Raw genomic sequence first — 11,414 nt, forward strand, 5'->3', positions numbered from 1 at the left:
TCAATCACATACTATTTGAGAAAGACAAATGAGTTATTGTTCATGTAAGAGTTGTTGATGATTGGCAGATGTAGTTGAAATGAATGAATTATATTGTAAAACTGCTTTGTTTTCAATATCTTCTCAATGCATGAATTCCCTGACGTGCCATTGGGATTTCCTTTCATATTGTTATGTGCTCGTGATATTTGCTGACGCATTTCCCATGACTCTCCTTTGAAAATCTGTGAGCATCAGTAAAATTACGGGAAGCGCCAAAAAATAATGCTGTTGATGTAATGGAGATTTAACGTGCTGATGATTACTGGCACCATGTACACTGCAATTTTTCCCCAAACCTGCATTTCATCTAAACCCAGTAAGACATAATGCCTCAAACCAGGACGAGTGTGTGTTTTAACATTGTGAGGCTTACTGGTAAACTCTGCATATGATGCTCCAAAATGCCAAATTACTTATGAATGCTCTTAAAATCTGAGCAGACGTTTTCTTCAATAATCATTAAAAGTAACAATCTACAGGTCACCTGTGCCTTTAAGTCATTGTAGATTGCCCGCGTGTGCTCCAGCTGCTCAGTGGCCGTGGTCAACGCCTGCTCCATCCTCTTTAGGGCTTGCGATTGCCTGATGAGACACAAATGCACATTTGAAATCATTTCCATAAGGCTGTAACTCCTTAAAAAAAATGAAGAAACTCTAAAGTAGGCTCATTCTACTATGCAGAAGAAGGCACAGTACAGCCATACTGGAAACTAAAACCCCAAGCTGAATACCAAATACATATGAACACATGTATTTACGGTATATTTTAGGTTTACAGGTGCAGGTGTAAAAGCCCTCACAGAATCTTTCAGGGTTCTTGTTATTTCCATCTGCGATGGAGCTCAGTTTGACATCAGTCCGTACCTGTTTGTCTCCCTGAGCCGCACAGAGTGGCCCTCATGCAGGTGCTTCCTGTCGCACATGACGCTCTGCAACTTCATTTCCAGGATTCCTCTGGTGGTGGAAACACAATGATGTGTATGAAAAGACACAGCATCTCTTCCAACTCTCAGGCTCTCGCCATAGTGCCCGTTTTTGACTGTGACTGTACTCTGTGAGACGTTTGTACCTGTTCCCCATGAGTTCAGCCTCCTCCTCCCTGTTGACCTCCTGCTCTTTCAGCAGCTGCCTGCACTCCTTCTGACTGGCATCTACTTGGGCCCTAAGATCCTCCAGCTCTCCGTTCAACTCCTTCCTCTTCAGCCTCAGAGAGCGGTTACGCTCGTCCACCTCCTTCACCTGCTGCTCCATCTGTGATTCCTCAGTATTTAGCGCTTCCATCTTCTTCATTGCAGATCTAATGTGTTTAGGAGGTAAGAAGTGTAAGTGTAAGAGCAAGAGGAGAACATCTGTTCATTACTCTTCACTTGCACTGGAAGAGTGCATATCTTATAAAATATTTTTCATACACCCTCCAAGTACCCCTCAAGCTTTGTGAATTTCAAATTACAAGTCACATGGCTCAAACAGGCAGTTCCATTACATCCCTTGCAAGCCAAATATTAATTTGAATTTAACATAAAAGAGACTGCAGTGTGCCAGTGGAACCATTCTCTGGTGATGAAGAGACTTTTGAAGGCGGCTGCGCTTGAATACTAAAAATAATGATGTCTGACGCATATGTTTGTCTTAAAAAAATAATTAGAGGGATTGACCTTTACATTTTCAACAATTCAACTAAAATAGTACTTTTTTTTCAGTTCCACATGCCTACTGTGTATCAACAAGAACGTCTTGAAAGATATGTTCGAGAGAGAGGAAACTGCAACAGTATTCACCTGGGAAAGTAATGCATCTTGCAGGAAAATAAATAATATTTAGCTTCAGTTTTGCACAGATGTGTTTGTTTAATCTGTTCCATTTCAAAAGTTTACACTGAGCAAAAGCAATTGTCTTCTCCAAGTGGAAAATTACAGCTCTTTCATGTATAGGAGATGAAAGGAAGGAGGTAGATTATAGAAGGATTTGAGCCAACTGACAGGAAGTGACTTAATTTTCTAAATATGTCTGCTGTCTTCTTTTCCCAGTGTTGTCTCAGTGTTGAAACGCCCTTACTGGCTCATTTTTTATTCCTAGTGTTTAAAACGTATGAAGAATATTAAAGGGCGACATGTACTTACTCCTTCTGAGAGCGTTTCCTTTCAATCTCCTTAAAAACCTGGTCAGGGATGGGGATCAGCTGGGCCTTCTCAGCCTTGTTAGAGACAAACACACACACAATGTAAGAAAGCTAAATATTTGTTATTTTATTGACAGTATGCTGTAAACTATGCCCCCCCCCCTCCACACACACACACACACACGCACACAGACCTCTATGAGCTCCAGTATGTTCATTTTGTCTTCCAGCTCTTTCTGTTCCTTCAATATCTGCATTTCATGAGTTTCCACATCTTCTGTCAGACTTCTGTGCGTGGAGTGAGAGAGAGATACACACAAAAAGAACCCTAGTTATCTGAATAACTATGATTAACACCACTTAAACGATTCAGCTGCACTGCTTCTTGTTAAAATAGACAATGTGAGCACTCTGAATGAAAGTTAAAAGACGGACGTGCAAAAAGAAGACGTCATGAAGAGCGCCACAGAGTGAATATGAACCCCATTATCAATCTGCAGGGAAACGTGAGCAATCTGCATGTGTGCTCACTGAACAACAGCGGAAGAAAATACCTGACTTCCAGTTGTCTCTGGCAAACATCTTTCCTCAGATCCTCATATTTGTCCTGCAGGGACTTTGTTCTGCCCTCCAGCTCCTGGAGAACCCACCAAGCAGTATGAACATTAGATCACATATCAAGCATATCAAGTCTATGATGACATTTTAATTGATATCAGGCTACAGGCAACATCCCATTGTGTTTTTTTCTCATGTCAGCATCTGATCCTAACTGTCAGAGTCAGCTTTAGCAGGGTTTGTTCAACGTGACAAAAAATATAGCCAAGTCCGCCTGATGTTTCAGCTGTAAATCTCGTTTGTGTCCAAAAGCATAAATATAAACAACTGTAACTAAGCAGCTGTTTTTAATTTAACTAAATAAATTGAATGCACTTGAAAGCTAGTTTTTTTCTCTCTAATATCCATCTACATACAGCCAAACAATTAGAAATGTATGCGAGGCATCGTTTATTTATAATGGTTGACATGTTTGTGCCCTAAAATTAATATCACACTTAATCATGTCGCCTCAATATAGCATATTGTTTCAATAGGACAAGACTAAATTGCCCAAACTGTTCTAGTGAAGGCAGCAGCTTCTGCTATTCACTTAAACAGAGGCAGACTTTGCATTTACACACTTCTGATGTCGTACATTTTGGGAATAGCTCATGAGGCCTGCTGCTGTGCGTGTCCACGGTGGTAATGCAACGCTTTTGCCCACTGAATACACCCGATAATTAATTTTGAGCAGTCAAAATGCTGCAATGGGTTTACTGCAATACTGGCTCCCGAGCCTACAGAGTAAAAAAACAGCATGAAAATATGATTTTTCAAAGATTTTAACGCAACTCTCACTGCTACCCTCACACAAGAACACGTGGGCATGTTTGTCTTCGTTTTTTCCTGTTTGGTCCCTTGAAGGTTACCCAAAGGTGTTTTGAATAATTATGTGAAAGGTAGCATCCAGACGCATGAAGGCAGACTTGTAGTACATTTCAAAAGTTTTGTTTTTGTGATCAGTAGTTGCACAACAGAACCCCCAAAAGTATTACAAATCCAAAAGTTAATTAAAGCTGCGTAATTGATTCAACAAGCCGAGGGCAGAGGTTTTGTTTCAACAATTGTGGGGACACAATTATTACAAATATTCAGCGAGAGGTCTGGGAGTCCCCCAGGACATTCTCAGCATCATAATTTTGAACCTTCTTCTAACATTCGCAATTATCATTTTCGATGAAGTTTGATAATTATAGAATTGTGAATGCAACGCTCCTTGAGATGACCCTAAGTGTCTCATGTTAGTATTCTTGTTTTTTTTCCAAGACGTTTGAGGGTTAGTGATTAAACCGCTACGGTAGGTTTTCTTTCACACCCGGGGGTTGTTCCATGCTCAAACTGCACTGCATTGTGGTAGACTTCTGATAAAGATAATGCAGTATTAATATGCTCGACAGCATACTACAGAGTATGCATCAAGAAGTTACTGAGTTTCTAGTATGATATGCGAAAGAACAAAAATGCACATTTGCTCCTTTTAATACAATATGCAGATAATCATGTATATTAGAAGACAGTGTTAGGTTTCTGATCTCACATTCTTTGTGTTGGATTGGGTGCAAAACAAAAAGATTTATAATGGAACAGAGTGTGCTATCGGCAACTGTCCAAACACCTATTTTTAGATCTAACATCTGAGTATTGTTATACATTTTACTGCATCAGTTGTGGATGATTACCAGCATTTACTGACTTCATGTATTTATTAAGTTCAAAAACCTCTCTCCAGCTGTAACAAGGATTACAGCTTTTACAACTTGTATATCATTTTTTCTCAATGGTAGATTGTAAAATAAAATATTTCAGCTCTAAAATGGCCCCAAAAAAATAATGAAGGATTAAGCCTGGACCGAGGCTTAAAGTAAAACTCATATGCATCGTCCCTGAGGACCGCTGTTGCAGTAGTAATCCACGTCTCTGAAACTACACCTGGATGATGCAATGATGAACTTACAGCAGGTTTCGGCTGAATCTCATTCTCGTTCTCCAGATACTGCTTCTCTTCCCAGACACTGCATAGGGGGGAGGTGTGGTGGGGTTAGATGGAGAGGAAGTCAATTGGAAACTAAAAACAGTTCCTGGTTGAACAGAAAATGAGAAAAACGGGAATTAACGTTTTTCGTTTGTATAAATACACTGGTGTGCAGTTTCCAGTTAACCAGAAGTCATGCTGAATTCCTCTTAATTAAAAGAGAAAACATTTTTAAAAAAAAATAAAAAATGAAGCAGCTGCTGTCAAAACGTTGCTTGAGTGAATAAGATATATATGCCAATCCTTGGACACACATATTGTATAAAAGAGTCAATGTATACACAGGCCTTATCATACATGAACACAAAGATATTATGAATAAAGTACCCCACACGATATAAATGTGCGTATAAAAACCCAATTTCTATGAATGTTTCATCACCCTGCGGCAGACTCTTTTTGAGCAGTTGATTAAAGTTTGTATGAAATAATTTTGAGTCAGCGCTGTCATTGTGAAAAACCTTACAATAGCATATAGTGTACAGCTACACGTTTCACAAAGCAAATCATATTAATCTTCCTGACAAGTTGATATATTGGATATTAACTGATATCCAGAGAAAGCTGCATGAATGCTAAAATATGTGACTGGAAAAAGTGCTGAATTCCCGTATGTGTGTGTTTGGCTAAAGATAAAGGACGCAAAGATTTTTAAAGGCATATTTGCATGGCGAGCATCTGCTCATCATATGTAGACCGTTGGCCATTTGGACAAGAAAGGGGAAAGAGAAGAAAAAAGAAACATAGGAGAAGTCAGGAAGGAGGTGGAACTGGAGGGAATGAAAGGCAGGGCAGGAAGAGAAGCAGACGAAGCAGAGAGGATGAGAGGACAAGAGCGCTCACCACCAAACACTGTCACAAATAATATGCACACACGGTGTCTAATCCTGTCTATTACAGCATCCTCTGAGAATGCTCTGTAAGTGGTTTTCATTTAATATTTCAATTACCAGCGGGCCTTCAGCTCTCTGCCTCGGTGTGTGTGCTCTGCACTAAAAATCACTGTATCCCACGGATCATATCTTTGCAACACAGTGGTGAGTATATGTGAGTGAGTGGTTTAATAAAAGCCGATTGCCATCCAGGTACAAATGCAATGCAGGCAAGAAAATAGATCGGATTAAATAGACATTAGGCCGTTGAGTAAATAAGGACGAGGAATAGAGTTTAATTCACTTATTTGTATTTTTTCCGCTGACTTTCCAGGACACGTCTGTGAGCCAATCACTTACTGACACTTCAACTATTTCCAGTGCTCACACGTCAGTCACTGTATTGCCGGTGCTTATACTTCAATGCAAATTTCAACAGCTTTCAATGCTACACAAACTAATATTTGAAGGGATTTTATTGCTAACTCCTCAACTGACATTTCAACTGCTTACACTCGGTACAGTTTGACTACTTTCATTTCAAACATATAAACCCAGCATAAAGCCTGAGGGGGGACTTTTGCATATTACCTGGAATTTCACTTTCCTTCATCATTTACATTTCAACAGGAAACGTATTCCGAGAAGTACAAATTCCTCCGTGACGTGTGTAACCTGTAACTTTGTTTTCGGGGATCAAAATTTGAAATGTTTGGCAGCCTCGTCCGTGTTATGTTGCTTAGCAATGTTCCAGTGACCTCCCTATGGCCCCTGAAAAGCAGAGTTTGTTGTACAGATAAGTGGGAGATCCTCGAGTGAGTTTGTTATTTTCCATTTCTGTGGGCGTGTTTGACCCTTTGGACACGCTGATAGTGGTGTTGAGTGAGTTGGGGGAAGGAAAAGAGAAACCTGCAGCAGAAAAGAGGAAGATTGGTTGTGATGAGAAAAGAGACTCGTGGGAGCAAAGGGAGTGGATTAGAGGAGAGAAACAGAGTCCAGGACTTACGTCAAAACACTAGCCAGTGCGCAAAGACAAGTAAACAAGTTACATGCTGGGCGAACATAAAAATCCACTTTAACCTATTATTTATGTCATGAACTATGTTCATCACGTTTTCCCCACGACATGAATCTTTGAAAAATGAGGCTACTGTAACCGAAACAAAATGGGAGGTAATGGCAACAACAACAACAACAACAACAGCAGTAACAGAACTTTTTTTTATCTTATAACAATGAAAAGTTTCAGTGGCACAGAAAAAAAAATACTGCAAGCCAAACAAAACAAAACAACCCCTCCCCGCCCACACACACAGTACCTATATTATGTGTGTGTGTCTTACAATCTTTTACCTTCACCTCCCTCAAAAGTCCAGGACAACTTGTGAACATGTTGTTTAATGTATCTCACCTCAGTGTTTGGTCTCTTGCTACTTACTGTGTGTGTGTCTGTGGGTGTTTGTGTGTATTTCCAAGTAATGCACAGTTTCACTTCTGTGTCTTATCGTCTCTTGGGTTTTCCGTCAGTGGTGGGAATCATCTGTGTGTGCGTTTGTGAGACCACGTTGCAGACAAATTTGAGAAGTTTGTAAGATATGTTTTTCTTGAATCAAACGTCATTTTTCATTGGATTCAATATATGACTGAAAATTAAACTTGCAGCATGAGTGATTGCAATAATAACGTGCATACTGTATATATACAGTACTGTTGATATGTATATACATATAATATATACACAGCTCACCATTGCAGTTGGTGTCGTGTCTTGTACTCTCTGTCCTCGGAAGCTTTCAGTTCATTGTATGCCTGAAGGAGTTGTTGCCTCAGTTCATTGACCTCACTTTCAGGCTCTACAGAGGTGCCCTCCTCCTCTGTTCTCTCCACTTCAGCCTGCAGCCTCTCCAGCTCAGCACGATACCGCTTTGCCTCTCCCAAAAGGTGGATCTCAGAATCCTGGGTGCTGCGGGATGAAACAATGATTTTGGTGAGTGGTATGCAGTATACACATAGTATTTCCTCACAGCATTCTAACTCAAATGTAATTATTAAAATAGTTGACTGACAATTTGGTGTGTCATTATTTCTGCACAAGAACACGGCAGTACCCTCTGCTTTTTAAGAACCACTTGTTATCACATATTAAAATCACCATTGTCTGGATCTCAGTCTCCAGGAAAACAAACCAATACCTAGAAAATAAATCCTAAACTGTAATTAAATGGCATTCAACAACAAATAATCTAAACAGCCTTAACACTCTTCTGAATCTGATTATTCCCAAAAAGCTGTGCTACAATATACACGTAAACATATAGAAGCTGCTGACTTCCTTGATAGACTTCTTAGTAATGAGCCAATTAGATATAATGTGCACATTCAGATTGTTCATTCTTTTCACACACAAATTACACAAAGATGTGTTGTTTCCACAATAAATTGGGGTCTCAAAAGTTAATTTGGCTCCTATTATGTGCCTTGGTGGCAATTTTGAGAATCAGTGTTCCATTAAGGATTCGATGAAGCTAAAACATAAGTATGTTTTTGATTGACTCTCAGCCTATTAACGTCAGTTGTGGTGCTTAATACTGCATCAGCTGCATCCTCGCTTTCACCTCTTGGCTCATATTAGAAATTCTGGCTCCACTAAGTGAGTGAGAAGTGACCCCAATCAAAACGTCTCTTCGGGAGCCAGTGGCTTGTCACAGATGCGACTTCCACACTTTTCTTTTAAAGAGTATATGAGCGCAGCACAACTAGATCTGATAATGCAGTCTTCTTCAAGGACACCTGCGTTGGCTTTTGGCTGTCACAAGACTTCCACTTCTCCTGCAGTGCTGTATTCTCAGCATCTTCACAGTCATGTCACACACACAATATGATACACGTACACAAATATGACGGTGACAAATGATTTGTTTCAACATGAAAACATACCTCTTCAGAGTGTGGTGGAGGTGCCTGTAGCTGGATTTCAGTTTGGCTACTTTGGTCTGGCTGATTTTGCCTGAAGTCAACATCTGAGGAGTACGAAAACAATTTTACATTAAAAAAATGATTGTAAAGAAGAATTTGCAGGCAGTATGCAACATGATTGACTATTCTGGTTGATAGAAGTGTGTTCCTTTCTAACGTCCTTGCTGCAATAGATTTATGGCTGTTCCTTTACAGATTCCCCCCGTGTCAATCACATCAGAACAGCCCAGCTACAGCCAGCGATTACAGCAGTTGTCAACAGTTTGGCTTCATTCAGCTAAATTGGCAACACATCTGCCTGCCAGCTCAGGTTGCACCGTCTCAAAGGCTTTGATCTGACCCAGAGCTGCCTGTATAAGAGCTAAGATATTAATAACATCTCACATTCTATGGGCAGCTCTCATTGTTTCTGCACATAATATCCAATAGGACGATATTGCTTTGAACCAGATACAATCCTGACCGGTAAGCACTTTTGTTATATTGTTTCGTGACAAAATTAAGTTCCAGAAGTTGAAAACTAAATCACTAGACTCGAAAAGAGTTTCAAATTTCATAATAGTCTGAACTTTTTTCACGAACATTGCTTTATTTCTGTTTTCCCTTTATTTCTAATTTGCTCAAACTGCTGCTAAATTGTAAGGAAAAAAGCACTTTTATATCTGCCTGGACTCGGTAACACAAAGTGTGATCGACCACAACAAAGCCCAACTCCCTGATGTCTGGAAAGAGGATTCGACCAAAGTAGGGCTGACTAAACCTTAATCATTACAGCAGATATCACAATATCAGAACACCAGATCACAATCTGCATGAAAAACTAACCCCCAACAATCTGCAATCTGGAAAAAAAAGGGAGGAAAAATCATTGGGATCGGCCCATACATAACGATAAGCAACTGCAGTTCTTTAGATTACAGACACTATTAGCCCTGCATGACTTTTAAAAGTTGATAGAAAAAGACACACAGCTGTGAAACCTCGGTGCAAGAAAAGAAAACACAGCAAAGAGAACAGCAGCATTAAAGAAAAGGGAAAATTATCACTAGGAATTTCTCTCTGTGGCAACATAGTCCTGTGTGTGTGTGTAAACAGAGATAGAAACGGTGTTGTTTCCTCTTATCTTCAGAACCAGGTTGGTCGAGTGGGGAGAAATGAGGGATAGCCTTGTCTGTATCAAAGAGCTGCAGAACTGAGGATATCTCAGGTCAGACTGTGTAGCAGGTAATCTAATGGCAATGAACACACACAAACGCTCCAATTATATACACACACACACATACACACAGACCTGATAACTTACCCAGACTTCAAACATTAGGGATAGCGATTATGTTTTCAGATTAATTTAATTATTTTGTTTATCAGACTATTGTCAAATGGTCTAACAAGTGGCCGACCACGTTCCAAGGGCTGAAAGGACAGAGATAGGACTGTTGTGAATAATGTAGATTAGGGCTCTCGTTAATATGATTTACTCAGATGTTTTTCAGTCACTTTGCATTAGCAGCCGCCCAAGGTCACGCCACTACACGCAAAAACACCTGACAAGTGCATCATGATCTGTGTTTAAAACGTTTGAAGTGTGGTTAAATCTCTCCTTCTTGCATCTTGAAATGGTAAGTGGGTCATCTGGTTCGGATTGATCTTTTTCACTGTCGTGTAATCCAATATTGCGTCGTCTTGAATAGGCTGAATAACACATCAAATATGTTGTGTTTTCCGCAACGCGGAGGACACACCGGAGATGCAACAGACATGCTGGCCATACGCTGGGCATTTATCTGAGGGAAGCAGCCTGAAGCAGTTTCAGACAGCCGCTCTAATTATGGAGCCAAGACTTATCTTCAGCCGTATAGAGGATTGGAGTCTTTTCCTTTACGGGGTAGCTTCATAAGGCTCACATGTGTCAGACCATCTTTGATGTGTGATACAGACAATCGCTGGAAGATATTTATGCAGCCACACGTGGACACACATACCTGTACATCTACTCCCCCCCCTGAAGCATGTGATCTGTACTGCAGAGCAGCAATAAACCTGCCAGTGATAGGAGTGTGTGATGCTGCAGGTATGTGGAGTGTATAACAAAAACAACCTGTGGGCTTTAATACTTTACACCCTCTGGGGAAAAAAATAATGACCAGTAAGGCACAGCACTGGATTCACTGTGTGATGGAGAGGACCATCATTCCTCTCTGTGTGGAGCTCGACCTTTATGTCCTCATATTGGCGGTTTGAACTGTAATCAAGCCTCCGGCTAGATTGAATCACTTTGTTCGAAGAAGTTTTGCGTTGTAGTGTTTTCCTTTCTTGTGACTTCCCCCATCAGGACCGAGAGCCACTTTGGGTGATGAAATCAATTATCCGAAATTGTGTCACTTCTCTAGAAACGGGACATGTGCATGAGACATCCAACGCCCCGGAAAGAAAATCCAATTACATGAATCACACAGCATACTGCAACAATAGCCATGTCTCCAAAAACAAATGATCAGTGCCCAGTTAAGGACTGTACTATGAGTTTACAACAAGACTCCATGTAGGGTAACATCCAGATGTAAAAAATACATTGTTCACTATACAGAATAAACTATTTGAATAGCATGAATTGCTTAATCATTTCGAGCAGATTCTCCATAAAAAATTTTGACCAGTTTTGGGGATATGTATGAATTAAATGAATTAAGAATTGTCATGTGGGAACAGTTTTTGAGCAAAAGATGTCCTGGGCTAGTTTTCTAAAATTTATACCTATATGTGTATTCATTACT

General features: G+C 40.1%; 1 protein-coding gene across 4 annotated transcripts in view; it reads right to left on the reverse strand.

Annotated features, from left to right (window-relative positions):
- The window catches only part of ccdc146 (coiled-coil domain containing 146), a 41,750-nt gene that overhangs the window by 18,017 nt on the left and 12,319 nt on the right, over positions 1-11,414 (reverse strand). For all 4 annotated transcript variants that reach the window (XM_068586622.1, XM_068586621.1, XM_068586623.1 and 1 more), the window contains exons 3-11: positions 8,602-8,684; positions 7,412-7,627; positions 4,715-4,772; positions 2,715-2,797; positions 2,355-2,448; positions 2,162-2,235; positions 1,111-1,338; positions 906-995; positions 527-623 (exon numbers count right to left, since the gene is read on the reverse strand). In XM_068586622.1, the coding sequence (XP_068442723.1) occupies positions 527-623; positions 906-995; positions 1,111-1,338; positions 2,162-2,235; positions 2,355-2,448; positions 2,715-2,797; positions 4,715-4,772; positions 7,412-7,627; positions 8,602-8,684 (1,023 nt within the window). The remainder of the gene's footprint in view (positions 1-526; positions 624-905; positions 996-1,110; positions 1,339-2,161; positions 2,236-2,354; positions 2,449-2,714; positions 2,798-4,714; positions 4,773-7,411; positions 7,628-8,601; positions 8,685-11,414) is intronic.

This window comes from Clinocottus analis, unplaced genomic scaffold (genome assembly GCF_023055335.1).
Source record: "Clinocottus analis isolate CAN_PGR_092001 unplaced genomic scaffold, fCliAna1.0.p SCAF_20, whole genome shotgun sequence".
NCBI classification, from domain to species: Eukaryota; Metazoa; Chordata; class Actinopteri; order Perciformes; family Cottidae; genus Clinocottus; species Clinocottus analis.